This window comes from Ursus maritimus, unplaced genomic scaffold (assembly GCF_017311325.1).
Source record: "Ursus maritimus isolate PB19 unplaced genomic scaffold, ASM1731132v1 scaffold_2, whole genome shotgun sequence".
Lineage (NCBI taxonomy): Eukaryota > Metazoa > Chordata > Mammalia > Carnivora > Ursidae > Ursus > Ursus maritimus.
The window spans coordinates 77,407,784-77,429,585 of NW_024424452.1; the positions used below are offsets into that span (position 1 = coordinate 77,407,784).

Below are 21,802 nucleotides of genomic sequence, written 5' to 3' on the forward strand. Positions count from 1 at the left end.
CACTGTCTGGACGTGCCACACTTTATTTATCCATTTGTCTACGAAAGGACATCTTGGTTGGTTGTTTCCAAGTTTTGGCAATTATGAATAAAACTGCTAAAATATCTGTGTTCAGATTTCTGCATGAACATAAGTTTTCAACTTCCTTTTCTTAAAAGATATTATTTATTTATTTGAGAGAGAGAGACAGCACAAGTAGGGGGGGAGGGGAGGGACAGAGGGAGAAGCAGACTCCCTGCTGAGCAAGGAGCCCCACACGGGGCTCCATCCCAGGACCCTGAGACCAGGACCCAAGCGGAAAGCAGCCGCTTAACCGACTGAGCCACCCAGGCGCCCCAAGTTTTCAACTTCTTTGGATAAATATCAATCATACTGATTTACTGGATCATACGGTAAGAGTACGTTCAGTTTTGTAAGAAACCTCCAGACTTTCTCACGTGCCTGTACCATTTTGCATTCCTACCAGCAATGAATGAGAGTTCCTGCTGCTCCGTATCCTCACCAGCATTTGGGGTTGTCAGTGTTCCAAATGTTGGCTATTCTAAAAGGTGCGGAATGGAATCACACTGTTATATTTTTCTGAGGACATACGATTGTAGAACATGTTTATTTGCCATCGATATATCTTCTTTGGTGAGATGTCTGTTAAGATCTTTGGCCCTTTTTTTTTTTTAGCTTAAATGTATTTTACTTTTAGACAACCTACATCACATGGTTTTTTTTTCCTTAAAAACAATACCTCTGCTCCAAATATATCAAGGTCACAATAAATGAAGAGCTCAAGATGACATCAGTCCCATTTGTCTAAGTCCTGGTGTTATGTGGATGAAGAGCAGCAGCTGGTTATGACAACAGGCGATACATTCAAAGTAATAGCCAAATTCATTAACATTTTTCCACTTCTGAACCATCCTTAAAGAAAATCATACAGGGGGTCACCACAGATTCCAGTCCAGAATCCATCTGGATTCATGTTTTCACCAATAAAGAACTGGTCGTTTTTGAAACGAACAAGGATGTGCTTCATTTGTTCTGCAGCCCCTGTTATAAAAATATTTACTCTTTTTGGGGGCGCCTGGGTGGCTCAGTCGTTAAGCGTCTGCCTTCAGCTCAGGGCATGATCCCAGCGTTATGGGATCGAGCCCCACATCGGGCTTCTCCGCTGGGAGCCTGCTTCTTCCTCTCCCACTCCCCCTGGTTGTGTTCCCTCTCTCGCTGGCTGTCTCTCTCTCTCTCTCTCAAATAAACAAATAAAATATTTTTTAAAAAAAGTATTTACTCTTTCTGGCCTCTATTCTTCAAGTTTGCCTTTGATTGATTTCATGCAATCTTTGATGTACTTCTTGTAGGCTTCTTTTGTGAAGCTGGGTTCCTGCAAGTGATGGTTCATGACAATATCAACACCAGTGATGACTGTGCTTTTGATAGTTTCACCCTCTGGGCCTTCAGTGGAGGCACTTCCACCAATGAGCGAGTCATTAATGTTACCCTCTGTCCTACTGACCATCTTCCCCTCCACCTCCAGGCCCAGCCTGTCCCTGATCTCCTGGAAATTGTAAATGTTGGAGAACATCTCATCATGGCTGATGAGGTCCCGGTCGATGATCATGATGACAGCTGGAGAGAGATGTCAGGGGCGCTAGCTTAGTAGGAGCTGGGAGCTCTGAAAGAGCTTGGTGCAGCTGGAGGGGCACTTGCGGAGGCGGGGGGAGGTGGAAACCTGGTCCATTTTTTAATTGGGTGGTTTGTTTTCCTATTATTGAGTATTAAGAGTTCTTTGTATATTTTGGATAACAGTCCTTTATCAGATGTGTCTTTTGCAAATATGCTCTCCCACTCTGTGACTTGTCTTCTCATTCTCCTGAGACATGCTAATTTTTTAACCAAACATTCGTATCCAGTTTCTCAATGCAATGAATATTGTTGAACTCCAGGTCTGTCACTTCCCCAGTTCCTAACTTATAATAGGGGCTCAACTAACAACCCAAGAACAGACTTGAGCCACTACTTGTTAGAGAAAAAGTTTGTAAAAGTCTTTTGAATAAAGATTTTGAAGAGGCAGGAGATTTATATTAACATAGGTAGAATAGACTATAATAAACACCGCCCCAAACAGTCCTCATGCAGGTCGTGGGAAAAGCCAACAGGCACTGAGCCCAAAGAGGAAACTCAATTGGCATCTACCTGGGCCTACATAGATTGTCTCATAATGCTGGGAGTTTTGAGCTTGAAAGCAGAAGTCATTATGTTTCTGCATATTAGTGAAAAGGGATCATTATTTCCTCCGGAAACCTGCTATTCCTCTTTTATTCTCTGTTGACAGAATCTAGAGCAGTGGATACTGCTTGTGTGTATCCCATCCTTGGATACACATTAGAAACACCCAGGGGGCTTCTTTTAAAAATGCCAAAGCCCTGGGGGCTCCCAGGTGGCTCAGTTGGTTAAGCAGTTGCCTTCGGCTCAGATCATGATCCCGGAGTCCTGGGATCGAGTCCTGGGATTGAGCCCTGCATTGGGCTCCCTGCTCAGTGGGGAGCCTACTTCTCCCTCTCCCTCTGTTCCTCCCTCCTGCTTGTGCTCTCTTTCTTTCAAATAAATAAATCAAATCTTTTTAAAAATGCCAAAGCCCAGACACACACACACAATGAATAAACACCAAACTTCATTAACTCATTCCGATTAATGCTAATTTGTTTCCTGGGAATCTACTTATTTAATAATTGCTGAATCTACTCCTTTTTTTTTAAAGATGTGACTGCAGGTAGCCTGGAAAATTAGCTGTGACAAGAGGATTAAAGATCTGCAGGAAGCTAGGACATGAGTGGTTAAAATTCTAGAATCTCATTTTATTTTTTTTTTAATTTTATTTATTTAAGTATTCTCTACACCCAACATGGGGCTTAAACCCATAACCCCAAGATCAAGAGTCACACGCTCTTCCAACTGAGCAAGCCAGGAACCCATAGAATCTAATTTTAGAAGGTCAGACACAACCTTCCCTTCTCTGTCTCAAAAATATGAAATGCATTTTGTAAAAAGTAAATAAAAGTTCATTCATACTTGAATCATTTAACTTACCTCATCAGTGAGACTTGATTCAAAATACTGACAGGCAATACCGAGTGCAAGCTTTAGCCATATTTTATATTCCAAGGATGGCCAGAAGACATCAAAACCTTCATACAAGTCCTCCAGGGAGATAAAGCAGGCCTAAAACCATAAGGTATCAAGCAGCAAACTTGATTCAGAACTAAATTACAAGGCTATCAGAAAACAGGGTGCCTGTAAGAGTTAATCTTCCCCTAGTACTATCATATCTAGTACAATTCGGATGCTCCCCCATTTAAAAGCATTGCATTATGGAGAAATTGTTTTAATAAAATTTACAGTTGAATTAAAGCATACACTTAGTAATAGCCAGGACAATTTATAGCAGTCAAGAGCTATGATAAAGAATATTTATCATACGAACTTATCTATTTTTATTGATTGCCACAGTAGGTGAAGGAGGCTCAAAAGAGGACTTCAGCTGCCTCCATTTTGACCTCAAATTTTCTAGTTGGATTTTTCTTTCCAGCTTGTCTCTTGGCTCAGGCAGAAGACCCTGAGGGCAAAGCATCCCCAGATGGGAAGGAAACTATCTCCGCCAGCAGGAAGGACTGCCTTAAGCCAGCAAGACCCTGCCGGTGACTCCAACACAGTGATCAGTTTGACCTTCACTGCCCACCTGCACGCAGTCACTCACCTTTGCCCCACATTTTCCTTACTTCCTAAACCTGAAGTATTTTCAGCATGTTGAAGAGTCTTTCAGCTTCTAGTCAGCTGTCTTCCCACTGCTGACCTCACTGAAACAAATTCCTTTCTTGTTTCACCACCACTCGTGTCTCTTCCATTGGATTTTGTCAGCGGTGAGTGGCCAAACCTGGTCTGTTGGGGATCCCCGGAGCCAGGTGCTCTTGTACCCTGCATGCCGGCCACAGGCTGATCCACAGTACTTGTTTCCAGAGGTCAACTTCCCTGAATAAGGAAGACTGCTCTTTCAGAATTCGAGCTACATGAACTTCAATGACTTCAGTTCAGCCTTGTGACTAAATTATACCTCATGTCCTCTTCTGGAAATGAAACAGTATACAAAGCAACATTGCCTTCTGTCCCACACACCCATAAAAACTCTGGACCGGGCTTGATTGCATGTAACAGTCCCAAAAGCTGGAGAATTCCTTGTAAGCAGCAACTCTGGCTCATTTCTGTTTGAATCCCCCACATCTAGTGGGGTATCAGGCTACTTATTTGTTGAATAGATACCTTCTTACTTAAGCTAGTGAAAAATGGAAGAAAGGGAGTTTACAAGCACGTATTCTTTAGAAATGTCGCTCTCATAATGGTGGTCCTTCGTTGAATGCCTATACATTCCAGGCACTTCACTTAGATATTTTCCTAATCTTCAGAACGTCAAAAGTTAGATATTCCCTCTCTTAATAAACAAGGACACTAAGACACAAAGAGGTCAAAATATCTCACTCCAGATCCCCCAGCCAGGACGTGAGACACTAATTCTCTTCTCAGCTAGTCAAAACTACATCACAATAGCTGGGTGCGCCACTGCATAAGATATCAGAACCCAAAGGAAGAAAAGATGCTGGCATTCCTTATTTACTTCAGGAAGAATTAACTAGTAGCCCACAACATAGACAGAACCAGTTTCTTACCTGTAAAATAGTTTCACAGATGGCGGTATATTCAATTTCACGCTTAAGCAGACAGCTCAGCTCTCCAATTATGTCCCCACTGGTACAGTATTCTGTAAACATGGTTTGGGAAACTCTATCCGACTTTAGGCTACTGTCTATTCCGAAGGTAGGAGGTGAGCTATGCAACTGCAAAGGGAAATACAAAATGAAAAAATCCTTGACCAAATCGTAGGAACTCCCACTGTTTCCTGCAATTATTAACAATGGAAGGAAAAGATTCTTTATGAAAGCTTTTAGATGTGAAATAGGTATTAAGGTTTCAAAAAAAAAAAAAATCACAGTTTCTTTCACATTTCAATTCTCCAAGGGAAGGATTGTTTCTAATCTTTATCTTTACAGATTACCCCATTTACAACTTTCTACCCACGAAATCCCACCAAAAATTCTGATTGCAGTCTGCAACTAATGCGCCCACCCACTCCGAGTCTATTAGAAAGCCTTATCATAATGGGCTATTGTCTTGGGTGGAAAAAGACCTTTGATTGCATGGGTGCAGAAATCAGATGCCATGAATTAATATGCCGCCAAACCAAGCCATGATTTCCGCCAACCTTATCGTCCTTTAAAATGCTTAAGAAAAATTTCCATGGGGGGCACCTGGCTGGCTCAATCCATGGAGTGTGTGACTCTTGATCTCAGGGTCTTGAGTTTGAGCCCCATGTTGACTAGAGATTACTTTAAAAAAATAATAATTTCCATGGGCCATCAACAGAAAAAGTTTTTAGGGTGAATACAGGAAGATTGAGTCACTTCAGGAAAAGAATGGATAGGCATGGATGGGGGAAATAAGAAAGCTATCAGATTTCAGGAGGAAGCTGCAGGAATCAACCAGAAGGATTACAGAATTTTTCAGAAAGTGTATTTGTGAACATCAAAGAGGAAGGCTATTGTTCAGGAAACAAGAAACAGGGAACAAAGGGTCACTGAAGTTGCTGTGAAACTGCCCCCAGTGATTACCATTCAGATATTTAGAGGCATTCATGCTTCAAAGGCCTTGACATTTGTCTAATTTAATTTTGAATGCAATTCAAAGACTCTTTGAGCAACGAAGAATATCTCTGCTCTTTACAAACCAAGAAAAGAAGGTAACATCTACAGGCAGAATTTAAAGAAGTCCTTCCAAGATTCCTGTCTCTTCGTTATTCAATCAAACATTAATCTAGGTAATGCTGGGAAAGGGCTTTGCAGATGGAATGAAGGTCACTAATCAGCAGACTTTAAAGAGATGATTCTGGATTATCCTGGTGGGCCAATGTAATCAATCACAAGGGCCCTCAAAAGTAGAAAAGGAAGTAGAATTGATCAGAGAGATGTGGCATCAAGAGAGGAATTGCCTGTACTTGGGCTCTGAGATGAGTATCTGCCTGCAAGGATAGAGGAGGAGCTCTGGGAGCTGGAGGTGGGTCCCAGCTGAGAGGATGCAAAGAAGCAAGGAGTCTGTCCTATAGCCGTAAGGAACTAGATTCTACCAACAACCTCAAAGAATCTGGATATGGATTCTGCCCTTGGAGCTTCCAGAAGGGAACATTGCCCTGCTGACCCTTTGATATTGGCCTTGTGAGACTCAAGCAGAGAAACCAGGACTGCTGAACTAAGAACTCTGAGATAATCAATCTAAGCCACTAAATGTATGCTGAGTTGCTATGGCAGCAATTGAACACTAACATAACATCTTCAGCCCAAATACTGTTGGACTTATTCTTTAAGAAGACTTAACTAGGCCAGTAATTGCAGGAAAATTCCCCAAAGGAAAATATATGTTGCAGCTCTTAAATGTTAGAGTTGACATATCTAATAAATGCGGGTAGCAGTGTATTTTTGTTATGATTCTAATGGGAGCATAGCACAAGGATTCTATTGGAAGCAGCATAGAATAATGGCTAAGGACATGGATAGTGAGGCCAACTCCATGGGTTCAAAGCCCTTCTTGACCTTTTACTGTGTGCCCTTGGGAGACAAGTGAATTCATTTCTCTGTGCACCAGTTTTCCCATGTGAAAAGTAAGGCTGTTATAAGGATTGAATGTCATAATATATTGCCATTTTGACCACCCTTTAAAAAATTACAACTAACTTCTTCATCTGTCAATCATTTCTAACATACTGTATATTTAACTTATTTATTTTGCGCATTGTCCCATCTCCTTCCATGCCTCTATTAGAAAGTAAGCTCTAAGAAGGCAGGGATTTTTGTCTGTTTTGTCAATTCCGTGCCTAGAATGAGCAGTGCCTGCTGCAGTGTAGTAATGAAGTAAACATTTGTTGAGTGAATAAGTGAACGAATGAACAGCACCAGACATTTAATAAGTGCTACACGTGTGTTAGTATTATCATATGCTTATCAAAATAGTTCATTTCCATGATCAGTTGGATATTTTTAAGGTCTGAAATACCCCTTCTAAAAATAGAAAGCCAAATATATTATGTGCACTATAATGAGGGTTGTCACTTCTTTTTTTTTTTTTTTTTTTTTAAAGATTTTATTTATTTATTCGACAGAAATAGAGACAGCCAGTGAGAGAGGGAACACAAGCACGGGGAGTGGGAGAGGAAGAAGCAGGCTCATAGCGGAGGAGCCTGATGTGGGGCTCGATCCCATAACGCCGGGATCACGCCCTAAGCCGAAGGCAGACGCTTAACCGCTGTGCCACCCAGGCGCCCCTGAGGGTTGTCACTTCTGAGCATCATTTAGGACCTAGGAATTATTTGGGCCATAAGCTGGGGCTCACCCATGTATTCTACTAGCATTCAGACTCCAAAGGATTTTTTTTTTTTTTTATAGATTTTATTTATTTATTTGACAGAGATAGGGACAGCCAGTGAGAGAGGGAACACAAGCAGGGGAAGCGGGAGAGGAAGAAGCAGGCTCCCAGCAGAAGAGCCTGACGTGGGTCTTGATCCCAGAACACCGGGATCACACCCTGAGCCGAAGGCAGACGCCCAACGACTGAGCCACCCAGGCGCCCCCAAAGGATTCTTGTTCTCCATACTCTACTAACATCTTTCTCTCTCTGGTCACCAAAAGTCTCCTATTGGTTAGGTGAAGCTGTATTTTCAATCCTCATTCTATTTGACCTCTGTAGGGATCTGACATTGCAGTCCATCCCCTTATTCTTGACTCTCATTTCCTTTAGCTAACTCAACCATTCCAAGTATTGGGTTCCTTATCTGAACTTCATGGAAAAGACCACTTCCTCCTGGGATTGCTGAGAGGAATAAGTAATGACTACAAAAGCGTTTTGTTAAATCGGAAGCACCTTTCAGATATTCAGCTGTAGTGTTCACTCTGAGCAGAAATTGTTTCATTTAGAAATTATGTTAAAAATTTAAAACTTTCAAGGCATCTGGGTGGCTCAGTTAGTTAAGCATCCAACTCTTGATTTCAGCTCAGGTCATGATCTCAGGGTCCTGGGATCGAGCCCCAGTCCGGGCTCCATGGTCAGCATGGAGTCTATTTGAGTTTCTCTCCCTTTGCACTCCCCCTGCCCAGTCACGCTCATGCTCTCTCTCTCTCTCTCTCTCAAAATAAATAAATAAATCTTTAAAAAAGAATTTAAAACTTTCCTGGTTCCTAAATTTCTCCTTATGTTAAAATCATATATTTCAAAATACATTTTCAGTAAAAAGTAAATAGTCTCTTACAATTGCCATTCCTGAAATAATTAAGTAGATTCCTTGTGGCATTTCACCTTCTCTACAAATGACATCTCCATAGTCAAAATAGGCAAGTTTGGCTCTCTCCTGTGAGAAAAATAAAAAGGGAGTCAACACAAAGTTTTCAGTCTACTCTTCTAAATAGAAATAAGATTTTTAAAGCTAAAATGGCTTTCAAGTAGGAAAAAAAAAACCCACAAATTATATTCTTTGGTTTGTTAATTAATTATAACATGCTGACGTACCTCATCATTTTTTTTAAAAGAAAGGGACAAGCAAGCAAACTGTAGACTTTATGATTAGCACCAGGCACAGTGACTGGTGGAAACATCCGATAAATGATGAGTTGAATAGATGTTTATAATAAACTGTGATACTTCTGACAAAGGAGACAGAGACAGGATGCTCAGGAAAAATCCAGGAAGTCCACAGGACCCTGTCTTGGATGTCCAGGGAAGACTTTAAAGAGGAAGGAATAGCTAAGCTGAGGCCTGAAGGAGGGTTAACAGGTAGCCAGGATACAATGAGTTGAACATCATTCAGGGCAGAGGGTTCAGTATATGCAAAGACCCAGAGGCAAATAGAACATCTGCACTTGGGGTAACCACAGAAGATGCAGTAGGTCTTAGACACAGAGGGGTGGGGACCAGGACTGGGTTATCAATTAGGCTTCAATAGGCATAGTGTGTAGGATTCCCAATACTTTAGGGACTCACAACAACATTCTGGTTTCTTCTAAAATCAGAAGGGAATAAAACAACTTCTGGTAGAGGAAAATGTTTTAATACTAAAACATTTAATACTAAATATTCCTCTTTATACTAACACAGTCATAAAGTATAATTTTTTGTACTTTTTGATGGGGGAAGAGGCCCACTACGGCAAATGTGCCAGGGCTCATGAAAGTTATCATGCAGCCCCAGTGAAGTAAGGACTGGAGAGGAGAGCCAGAGCCAGAGCCAGACCTTGAAGGGTCTCATAGGCACATTAAAGAGTTTGGGCTTTTTCCCAAAACCAAGGAGGAGCCACTGACGGGTTTGTAACAGGAAAATCAGGGGGACAGATTTGCATTTTACAAAGATATGTAGGAAACATATTTCTAAATCATTCATAGTGGTCATTTCTAAGTGTGGGCTGAGTGACATGTTTTCACTTTTCACTTCATGTACTTCTGAATTATTTGACAGTGTTGAAACCAGCAGGGATGACTTCACAATGTTTTTTAGAGTCACCTAAAGCCAATTATCCAGCTTATGTATTATTCAGACCTTGGTTTTCTACCATTGACTTCTGGATTATCATTATAGACCATTACGTTTTTAATTAACCACACCAGTTGGAGGATGAAAGAAGGGAGGAGTAGTTTAAATTAACTATTGTAGCTGTGATGGAAACCAAGATTGAAATTATAGTCTACAATAAGGGGTGTTTGTTTTGTTTCCTATGTGGATTTTAGTTAATCACATAATCCCTGGATTGTCCCTAATGAGAAGAATGCCTGTGTGTTTCCAATTCATCACAGTTTTTATCCTGGTAAAATCTGATTGAAATGGCTATCAAGAACCAACACATTAAGGAAAGGGTGCACTTAGACTGATGGGAGAGGGTAAAGAACGTCAACAGCCTTGCAGAGGTATGGCAAGTTAGGGACGGGAAGAAGTTTGTACCCCAGTGACAGGTTCACCTCAGGTGTCTGTAAATCACTAATTTATAGAGTTATCTTCTCATTGGTTTCCCATTCCTTCCCATTCACTGCCAAATGGTTAATTACACTTGTGAAAATTACTACCTATAAAGAACCAAATTCTAATTTTATCTTAAATTGGATTTTGACAAAACTAAGCAGAAAACAAATTATAAGAAACACTTTTGAGATACCTTCTTCCCAGTCCAAGCCCACCTTCCACTCCCATTTTTTTGAGATCTATTTCCCTAACTAACCCCTATGGCCCCTGGCCATCCCATCAGGTTTCCTTCTCCTTCTTGCAGCCACACTTGTACTTGCCAAAGCAGAACATCACATCCAAGCTAAGCCAGGTAGGTTTCTCTCTCAAGAATTTGAACTGAGAGACAAAGAGCCTGAGAATTGAGAATTGAGCCATGATATCCAAGTGCTAAAAGAAAGGTCCACAGATGCCCATCAATGATATTCCTGAGCTGGCCTGAATCCCACCTTACATGGCTAGTAGCTAACTGTTTCTTAGCAGCGTCTATACACCCCATTGTCTTTTCAGTCAACTTCCCCTTTGCTTAAACTAGTTCAAGTTGGGGCTCCTGGGTGGCTCAGTTGTTAAGTGTCTGCCTTCGGTTGAGGGCGTGATCCTGGTGTTCTGGGATCGAGCCTCACATCGGGCTCCTCTGCTGGGAGCCTGCTTCTTCCTCTCCCACTCCCCCTGCTTGTGTTCCCTCTCTTGCTGGCTGTCTCTATCTCTGTCAAATGAATAAATAAAATCTTGACAAAAAAAAGACTTCTTTGCTTGAAATTAACAAAAGCTTTTGAGAGAGAGGGAGCATGAGTGGGGGAGGGGCAGAGGGAGAAGAAGATGCATCACTAAGCAGGGAGCCCGATGTGGGGCTCAATCCCAGGACCTGGGGATCATGACCTGAGCTGAAGGCAGACACCTAACCGACTGAACCACCCAGGCACCCCACAACCAAAGGAGTCTTAATTCAAGTAAGCTTGATATCAATTTCAAAAGAAAAAATTCAAAAGTTTCTGGCATGAAGAAAACATTAATATAGCAAAAAAGAAATCAACTATTGAAAGCTCAGTAGAACCTCATTATGCTTGCTGTCTTTCTAGAAAAGAAGGAAAATGTTCTCATTATGGACAGATGCCTTATATATCTATGTACCTAGATCACAAAGTATGGTACAACCGGATTTGTGGTAAAGCAAACACCATTCTTTGTCACAGAGTTTTCCTGATTCTACAAATCTAACAGAGGTTTTAACAGGTTGATGAGAAAGTTATAAACCTTATAATTCATACAAGAGCCACTTAAAACCAATGCCACAAACTGGTATCTATGAGTCACATCTAATCCAAGGATGTACTTTGTTTGGCCTGCATGGTATTTTCAAAATTTTGAGTTCATGCCAAATTTTTAAAATTTGGAAATTTCACATAAAAATTCAGATCTATGGCTTTTCTTTAAAAAAAAAATCTGACTGCTACATTATTAAATCTAATGGTCAATTTTCAATCTTCATCTTATTTGATCTCAGCCTCATTTGACATAGTTGCTTATGTTCTCCTTTATGAAATCTTTTCTGCACTCAGCTTCTGGAACACCACTCTCTTCTAGTTTTCCTCCCACCTGATGGATTGCTCCTCAATTCTTCTTTTTTCCCCAGTTTTACTGAGATGTAATTGACACACAGCACTGCTCAAGTTTAAGGTATACAGCATAATGACGCAACATACATATATTATGAAACAATTACCAAAAGTTTAGTTAACATCCATTACCTCATCCAGTTACCAAAAAAATTCTTTTTCTTGTGATCAGAACTTTTAGGATTTAATCTCTTCGCAACTTTCAAATATACCATGCAGCAGTGTCAAATATCTCATCATCATGTCGTATAGCACATTCCTAGCACTCATTTATCTTATAACTTGGAAGTTTGTACCTTTTGACCATCTTCCTTCAATCCCCCTTCCCCCTCTGCCTCTGGTAACCACAAATCTGATCTCTTTTTCTATTCTTTTCACTAATTCCTCCTCTTCTCCCCTCTAAATGTTGGATAGCCCAGGACTCAATCCTTGGATGTCCATAATGATTCCTTAAATTATGTCATCAAGTCTCTATGCGGACAACTCCAAAATCTCTATCTCCCATTTGGCCTCCCATTTGAATTCCAGTCACATATCCTACTGCCTACTCAGCATCTTCATTTGGCTGTTTAATGGCTTTCTCAAATTTAAGTCATTCAGAATTGAATGCTTGTGCCCTCCATATAAATCTTCTCTTCTCCATCTAAGTCAACAGAAACTCCATTCTATTTTCAGACTAAAATTCCAGAACTCATCCTCTCTCTCTAACACTCCTTGCATCACACCTATCAGCTCTACCTTCGAAATACATCAAGGCCACTTACCACTTGCTCTAATCAAAGTCACCATCCCCTCTTGCCTCCATTACAGTCATCATCTCCCTGGCTTGCCCTTGTCCCCTTACAGCCTATTCTGAACATAGCAGCAAGGTGGTAATTTTTAAATGTAAGTTAGATCATATCACTTCTTCGTTCAAAAACTTTCGTAAGTTCCCATTTAATTCAGAGTAAAAAAAAGCCAAAGTCCTGGCCTACAGAGTTGTACAAACTCAGGCTCTACGACTACTCCAACTTCGGCCCCTGCCATCATTGCTTCTGCCAAGGGGCTTTGGGGATGTTCCTTAAACAAACCGAGCACACTCCACACCAGCGCTTTGCACTTGCCTGGAATGCTCTTCTCCCAGATCATCTCCCTGGTATGCAACTGCTTGCAGATCTCTCTTCAAATGTCACCTTATTAGAGCAGTCTTCCCTAATGGCCCCATATAAACTAGCTCCCGAACTCTATTCCCTTTTCTCCCTTTCTCTCCATAGCATTGACAATCATCTAATAGACTATATGTTTGTGTGTTGGTGTGTTTATTGTCCAACTCTAGCCATATAATATAAAATCCAAAGCAGGGACTTCATTTACTTTGTTCACAGGCATTATCCCCAAACCTGAAACAGTCTCCTACACAAAGAGGATATTCAATAAATATTTCTTGAAAGAGTCCAAATTCCAATAATAGCACTCAGCTGACTTTAGACAGACCATGAACTCTGGAATATACCACAGTTCTCACTGCTCCCTATAATACTATACAGAGCTTGTTTTACTTTTATATCATCTGCCTGGACTGTATAGTAATTTAAACTTGAGACCTTTGCTCTAAAAAAAGTATTTTCCGGAGGGTGTATCTAGAAGTCCAGAACTCTACAACATAAAATAAGATGAGATTGGTAATAATCAGGTCGCACAGATAGCTTATCCTAAGCAGATGAGCCATTGTGAAAAATCATCTTTGCCCTGTAGGCTCAAAATGAAATCTACTCTTCTGGATCTTGCTGGGCCTCCATTTTGGCTTACCCTTTATTGGCCATCACAGGATTCTTGCTTGGAATATGCTTTTTGTTAGTCTTGTATTATGGAGTGGAAAATAATTATCATCAAACCTGAGCCAGAATAGAAGACAGACTCTTTACCTTGAAGAACTCAATGAGAACATCTTTATTTTCCAGCCAAACAATGTTATGAAGATATTTGTCAGGAGTAGGCGGTGGGATTGCCATTGGAAAGTTATTTAGTGCTTTTATTTTTGCAAGGAATACCTGAAAACAAACAATTAAAATAATGGTGATCAGATCCTGTGATGGAAAAGGGACAGTAGGTAAAAATTAAGGAAATCTAACCAAAACTGTTATGTAAATTTATTTTTCTTTTGATTCACAGTTTCTCTCACCTTACTTGAATTATCCTCTAACCTTTATTGGTCCTATTCTTCCCTTAACTCATTGAATTTATGAACTGATATGTTAACTCAATTTGAATTTATTATCTTAATAATTCAGTTAACACTGTAAGTCACTGTGTCTTAATTTCAAATCATCTAAACTTCACAGTTATCACGGTACAATTTAACGCCACATTTTCTCAAATCTTTTTCATATGTATGAGAAGCATATCTATGCTTTCTAAATTCTTCTTATTTTGAAGGATATGGTTCCAGCTTTGTGGGCTCTCAGAAACCTTCTCTGACTTCCCCCACCAGGTAAGAGATAATCACTTGTCTGCCTTATTCCCATGACATCCCCTATAGCTCTCCCTATGGAACTGATTACATTATAGTATTATTATTTTTACTTATCTGCCTTACCCTCCTATTATGTAACTTCTGTTGATTGGATGAATAAAGGACTAAACGAAAGAACAAGGAAGAGCCCATAGACTTTGGGGGCATTGTTGTATTAAGTATTCCAATCTCCTCAAGAGCCCATGGCACATAGTGGGTATTCAACATATATTTACTCAGTTAAATTGAATTAGCTAGCTAACTCCTATGACTATCTCCCTATGACTTGGAGGATAATTATATCTCTTTGGCTGACAATTAGGCAATCAGTATGCATTCAGTAAGTAAATATTGAATGATTGATTTACCCATTACCTTTCTAAACAAACCTATAGGAAAAAAAAAATATCTCTCTTCCTAAGGGCTGTTATTTATTTATTTTAATTAATGGGTATCAAGCATTCAATTCAATCTTATATAGCCTTCAAAGTGGTAAGTGAAAAAATAGAATAGAAAAAACAGTGTGTGTAGAGGCATAACTTAAAGAATACTGTAAAGTAGCCCTTTTCTTCTGTCTGTCAGACACTAAGGAGAAATCATATTACCCATTTAGTCCTTTGCCATGATTAATTAGTCTAAAGAGATAGAGCCTTAAAGAGGAAAGCTGTCCTGTCCCACACCCACTTCCCTTTGGGGACCATGGAGAGGGGACTATGTCCTGGGAATGACCAGAAGCACAGTGCATGTGACACTTGTCTGGGAGCTGCCAGTGATAAGGAAAAACATGTGACACCCCAAAGCAGCTAATCAGTGGGCAACACAGACAGAACGTGGGACCAGAACTTCCATGTTTCTGCCTTATGCTAGGAAACAGATTCTTGCAAAGGATAGAAAGAACAATCATATTTGCATAAATACACAGTCTAGATGGTAGATGAGATAGAGTGATAGCATTAAATATTAACCATGTTTTCCTCTGTCTTATGTTCCTATTTTTTTTTTGCAAACACATATATCATTTTTCAAAAGTCTGTTTATCAACTAACCATGATGGTGTCTTCCCTGCTCCTCTCCTCTCAGTACTGCCCCCTCCCTTGATCCCCACCAACACACACAAATGCATGCATACACGCACAAGCTGATCTCTCCCTACCATGTTAACATTATGTGATTCCCACCTCCCTTGCCACAGCTGCTAGGACTGGGCAGTGCACATTCTACCAGTAGATAGAGAAGCAGAAAAATGTAGTTGAGTTTGTAGAGGGAGCCAAAAGAAGATGGCGCAGAGGGCAACCCTGATAGGAAATGGAGAATCTGGGAAACTTTCTAGGTCTGTAGTCAAGTCCCTTCCTTAGGCCTGGCCACATGGTCTGGCTACTGTGGGTTCTGTAAGACACCATGTGTCTTTATAATAAATCCCCCAAGCCCATTTCTTGGCTAAGTCGAACTCAGGTTGGTTTCTTTTACTTGCAACCAAACAGTTTTGACAGGGTAGGTACCAGGTAGCATTGGCGCTAGCTGCCACTGGCATTAACGAAGGCTCTAGGCAAATGGCAGAGTTAACACCTGGTGTAATCTCCCTCACTCATGACACTCTGCTCAAGTAACAATGCAGGCTTGGCTGTTTGTCCCATGGAATCAGCCACATGGAAACTTGCTTTATTACCTTATTCATCTCGATGCCCTCATGTTTATCAATAATGCCTCTTGACCAAAGGAAGGTGAGGTTTTTCAGAGCTTTAGCAATCACACTCCGGATTGCCTGCCTAGTCTTCAAAGCAATGACAACATCACGACCCTCATGCTCTATGAGTCCTGAAGCAAATAAAACTATCAGTAAGCAAACAGTGCGATAAGCTCAATAATAACTAATATTTGTGCAGTGGTTTATAATTTCCAAAGTGTTTACAAAATACCTGTCATTCCTGTTTCATACAGAACTTGGGAGGCTGGGAGGACAAGAGTTATTTTCAACTCCATTTTATGGATGAGAACATTGAAAACTGGCTTCCCCTACCAACTAGGAGAAAATGACTTTCTCTGCCTTATTCCTATGGTATGTCCTACATATCTCCATTATGGAACTTATTATATTGTGGTATTTTGATTTTTACTTATTTGTCTCACCCTAAATATCGTACAACTTTTGTTGGGTGAACGAATAAATGACTTAATGAAAGAGCCCCTGGACTTCAGCCGGTGGAGCTTTCTGAGATCAAATCACATATCTTGTCCTCTTTAATGAACAAGAAACGTCACGAACTGGACTGTGAGTCAAGACCAAAACTGCATCTCTTTCATCTTTGTACTCCTAACATGGAGCAAAATGCCTGATATCTGGACGGCACTCAAACTTTGTTTTTTTAACTGGCTGGTAAAATGAAGGACAGTGTGATCAGGAACGTAGGTCAGTGGAGCACTTGTCTCTTGATCTCGGGGTTGTGTGTTCGAGCCCCACGTTGGATGTGGAACCTACTTAAAATTTAAAATTTTTTTTTATAAAAGGAACTTAGGTTTCAATGTCAAGTACACCTGGGCTGGAGATCTAGCTCACCTCTTACCACCCACATAATTTCAGGCAAGTTAACCTTTCTAAACCTCAGCTTCATTATCTATGAGATGAAGATGATAATAGTATTTGCCTCATAGAGTCATCATAAGGATTAAATGAGATAATGCATACAAATCTGTTAACACAGTTCCTGACATAATTAACATTTGACAATCAGTTGTAGTAAACATTTGGGAACAGACACTCCCTTCTACAGGACTGAATCAAGAGCACTCTATAATATTCCGTACTAATCTAAGAGCATAATATGAGACAGCAGCTTCTAGGCCCCTAATCTTTAAAAGCACAGAAATAAAAATCTTCCTATATGTAAAAGCAACCTGAGACAGAGCCAAAATTTCTGGCATATTGTCTCCAAATTCACAATTTCATTCATTCATTCAATTGATTTGGAAAGTATGATCCTTATAAATCCATAAGGCATCTTATAATGTGGTTATGAATACAAAGTGGTTTTACTTGATTTCTTTTATAATAAATTCCCTTTATGCCAGGCTCTCTCCCAGATACTTTTGCATACACGAGAGCCTGGCCTGCAGCCCCTTACAAGGAAGACAGACCCAAGAAGCTTTGAATAAAATCCTAGGACTCCTGCTGTGTGCTTCAACTCAAGCAGAGTGATCATAAATGCTCAAGAAATGACATCCCTTGTAGCCCCACATTCCTGAGTATCCTTGCAAGCAAAGTAAAACAAAACAAAAACACCCTTTGTCAAATGTAATCATCATGTGTCTTTTTCTTACAACTTTAAGGAATCTGATCTTGCCACTTTAATACACTTTCTACCCTCCTAAATCTTTCCTCTATGTTCCTGTAGCAAGTACAAGCCTTCTCTAACTTGATGCAATTATCCATTGATATTCTTATACTCTCCACCGGGCTCTGCATTTTCGGCATACCTGGCCTATTGCATGCATTCAATAAATGCTTGTTGAATGAATAAATGAGTAATTGAAGGAAAGTAGGAACTTGTCTTCCCTCGGTTAAATTATGGGATAATAAGGTGTGATTTCAGGAAATCAGATACTCCCAACTACCTACCTAGTTCTTTGACAGCATCTCGCTTGTTGGTTTCCAAAATTTCATATAATTTCTGTAAAAAGTTAAGAAAGGCATTAATTTGTTATTACACCAACTGCATGTCTGGCTTTAAAATCTGAGAAAAAGAAGAAATCCCACTTAGTTTATGATGTGGGGGAGATGTTTAACTCGATTCTTCTCTCTGTGTCGATTCTGCTGCTTTCCCCGTGCTCCTACTCATATTACAATGAATAGTGTGCAGTCAGTAGCTTGCATAACTACTGGACCCAGCCTTTCTCAGAAAAGATTAGTGTGCATTCCGTTGTGCACCAAGGAGAATTCTCACAGACAGAGCTCTGTCAAGAGAGAGCCAAGTGAGCTGCTGTTTGGGCAGCCAGTCTATCAGGAGCATAAAAACAAGGAGAATAATTAGAAACAATGGTATTGATTAGTTCATGTTTCCTGGGGATAACTCCTGACATAAGTAAGAAATAGCTCTTCTCCAGGGCTAACCGTGGTTTAGGCTGCGTTCAATCACACAATGGGTATTGGTCAAATGCCCGCCATGTCCCAGGCACTGCTCTTTGTGGAGCTTATTCTCCAGCTTTAAATCTTTCTGGAGCTTGCACTGGGCCACACCAAAAGCCCTGGCAGCAAACAACCAACAGTTCCCTGGGATCGTCAGGTACAGATGACTGAAATCCTGTGCCCGAATAACACACAGCAGAGTGTTATTTACAAGGAAGAGTAATAAACACAGTGTTATTTTACTGGCTTGTTTTTTGTGTGTGTGGTTTTTTTTTTTTTAATATTTATCTATCCATTTTAGGGGCTCCTGGGTGGCTCAGTCAGTTAATTATCTGCTTTCAGCTTGGGTTATGATCTTGGGGCCCTGGAGTAGAGCCCCAGGTTGGGCTCCCTGCTCAGTGCTTCTCCCTCTCCCTCTGCCCCTCCCTGTGCTCATGCCCTCTCTTTCTCTCTCTCCCCCTCTGTGCCCCCTCTCGTGCTCTCTCCCTCTTGCTCTATCTCCAATAAATAAAGAAAAATCTTTTTAAAAAAAGATTTACCTATCCATTTTAGAGAGAGAGAGTGTGCATTCATGAGCAGGGTGGGGGGGGGATGGGGAGGGGGAGAGGGAGAGAATCTCCAGCCGACTCCCTACTGAGCACAGAGCCCAACTCAGGGCTCCATCCCAGGACTTTGAGATCATGACCTGAACCAAAATCAAGAGTCTGATGCTTAATCAACTGAATCACCCAGGCACCCCTACTGGCTTGTTATTTAAAGTTTAAGTAGCTAAAGTTAAATTTTTGTTGTTGTTTTGGTCTAGAAAAATCACATGTAATAAATCCCTCATTTTGAATATAAGAATTAGATATACAATTTTTATTAAATCGTTTCTTCTCACCTGACAACACCGAATCAAAATTGGGGAGGTGCCAAATTAATGGCCTGCCCACGGCACCCACACGCCATAGTCCCTCCCTGCTTGCACAGGTATATAGGCAGCTGCAAAGGCCCCCTCAAACCAAACTGCACCGGTAGCAACTCTGTAAAAATGCTATAGGATGACCTGCACGAGAGAGCAGAGGAACCAGCTCCTAGCCACAGATGGAACGGAATCACTAAAGCCTGGGCATACACGTGACTCCTCTAAGTGAGCTGCCACTGGTCAGCTGTTGAACCACGTCACTTTCAGAATAAACACAAGTTTGATATCTAAACACATCTCAGAAAAACATTCAAATCTTTTCCGAAGTCTCCTTTATAAATGCCAAAGGGGAATTCATTTCATCTCTTACACTTTGAGGAAAGCGCCCCCACATGTCGATGCCTTCTTCCAAACTCCTCAAAACACATTATCTCCCGCCACTGACTGCTGCTCTCTTCCCTCCTCTTCCAGTTCCTGAAATCTTTTCTCCTATGAATAGCTCTATCTTCTTTCTGTTGCAGATCCATCTAGACTTTCCGTACGTCTTTTGTCTCCTCTAATAGTCAAAGTAAATCAGCAAGATAGAATTCTGTTGCACATTCGATCCAATAACCAATTCTTCCTTGATAAATCCAGAGAACAGTTCTCTAGCCTATCTATAAAGATGTCATGAAAGATGTTAGATGCCTTGCTAAAATTCAGCTACACTCTTCCTATAGTGGCCCCTGATTATAAAAGAAAATCTTAAAGATATTTAACTTTAATAAAACTTTAATAAAGATATTTAAAAATATCTTTTTACGTTTTTTAGAAATTAAAATTAAGACATTAAGGTAGGTATCTTCACAGCCTCTTTCCCTCTCCTGGATTTAAATAAGGAAAGAGCCTCTCTTTCTTGGCTGAGGGCCTGAGGTAACTAACAGTCGTCATGAAAATTAGGCACAGCAAGCAGAACACATAACCCCCAACCCATTCCTGATTTTATGTATACAGACACAATTGTTAGATCTGGGGCTTTACTAACCAGGATTTAAATTCATTGTCAGATTAAAAATCATGAGTCTCACTTGGGCTGAGAAAACACCCTTCAGCTATTGATACTGTGTTCACTTTGGACCCCTCATCTGCACATCTGAAAATATAGCCAAAAGTCACCAAACATGGGGCAGGAAAAACAGGATGAAAGACAAGAACCAAATGTGACAAGTAGAAGAATGAACCTCAAGGAAGCAGAACTAACATAGGAAACAAAAGAAATTTTAACTAAGGAAATTCAAGGGAATATCACATTTGTTTAAAAAAGAGGTGGGGAACCAGTTTCAATGAAAAGAAGCAATCACAGTACCTGGAGATCAGAAAGTGTTCAATCAAAACAGAGAGAAAATATAATAGATGGGCTGAGTAACAGAATGAACACACCTACAGACTGGATTCAAAACATGGAAAATCAGGCTGGGGGGTTCTCACTGCAAAGAGGAAAGACTTGGAAGTTAGGAGAAAACTTGAAACAAGGGCTAAATCCAGAAATTCAAGAATTTGTTTAAAAGGGTGCTGAAAGGAGAAAGCAGAAACCAAGGGGAGGGAATAATCAAAGAGGTGATGAAAGAAAGAGGGCAATCTTCTGATTATGAAAGCTCCAACAAGTGCTACGTGGGATAATTTTTTTTTAATTTTTTTGTTTTTTAAGTTATGTCTCCCACCCAAGACCCCAAGAAACAAGAGTCCCATGCTCTACCAACTGAGCCAGACACCCTGATAATTTTTTAAAGATTTATTTATTTATTTTAGACCTGTGTGCACTTGAGTGGGGGGAGGGGCAGAATAAGAGAATCCTCGAGCAGACTCCCCCATGAGTGCTGAGCGGGAGATGGGGCTCAACTTCACAATCCTGAGATCATGGCCTGAGCCAAAACCAAGAGTTGGACCCTTAACCAACTGAGCCACCCAGACGCCCCCAAATTTTTTTTAAATCACACCTAAGCATATTCTGGTAAAAATTCAGAACTCTAAGAAGGAAAATCCTATAAGCCTCTAAACAGAGAGAGAAAAAATTCACCTACAAAAGCACAAGTAAAATCAGACTTGTATCATCAAGGCTGAAGACAGATGGCAGTATCTTTAAGAAAATAGTTTTGGACAGTGAAAAGATCAATTATGAGAGCAAAATACAAAGATTTTTGCATGTGTAAGCCCATACATCACCTATGAAAACATTACTTATGCACATAGGCTAGCATGGTAAAAAGGAAAGCAAAAAGGAGGCTCACATGGACTCCGGAAAGGGTGGCTGAGGAGCACAAGCTAAAGGAAGAGAGGAAGATAGTTTAAAAAATATTTTTCAATTAATCCATTTGACTGTTTCGTTTAGAAGAGTCTCTTTCAAGTAGTAGATGTTTAATTATATTGATCATATTTCCTTTGTTATGAGTTGAATCAAATGATAGTTTCTACAGCAATTAATATTTATATAATCATAACAAAGTAAAGGTTGTTTTTTGGTTTTTTATGTATGGAGTCATTTATTGAAAAGAATGAAGACATAG

The 21,802-nt window shown here is 40.3% G+C and overlaps 1 protein-coding gene and 1 pseudogene across 1 annotated transcript in view; both read right to left on the minus strand.

The window, feature by feature from the left end:
• Positions 1-21,802, minus strand: part of SLC9C2 (solute carrier family 9 member C2 (putative)) — a 93,521-nt gene that overhangs the window by 4,473 nt on the left and 67,246 nt on the right. The window contains exons 18-23 of the mRNA XM_008697594.2: positions 17,849-17,900; positions 15,902-16,050; positions 13,649-13,774; positions 8,393-8,491; positions 4,710-4,877; positions 3,079-3,210 (exon numbers count right to left, since the gene is read on the minus strand). Of these exons, the coding sequence (XP_008695816.2) occupies positions 3,079-3,210; positions 4,710-4,877; positions 8,393-8,491; positions 13,649-13,774; positions 15,902-16,050; positions 17,849-17,900 (726 nt within the window). The remainder of the gene's footprint in view (positions 1-3,078; positions 3,211-4,709; positions 4,878-8,392; positions 8,492-13,648; positions 13,775-15,901; positions 16,051-17,848; positions 17,901-21,802) is intronic.
• Positions 871-1,624, minus strand: LOC103668178 (annotated as a pseudogene).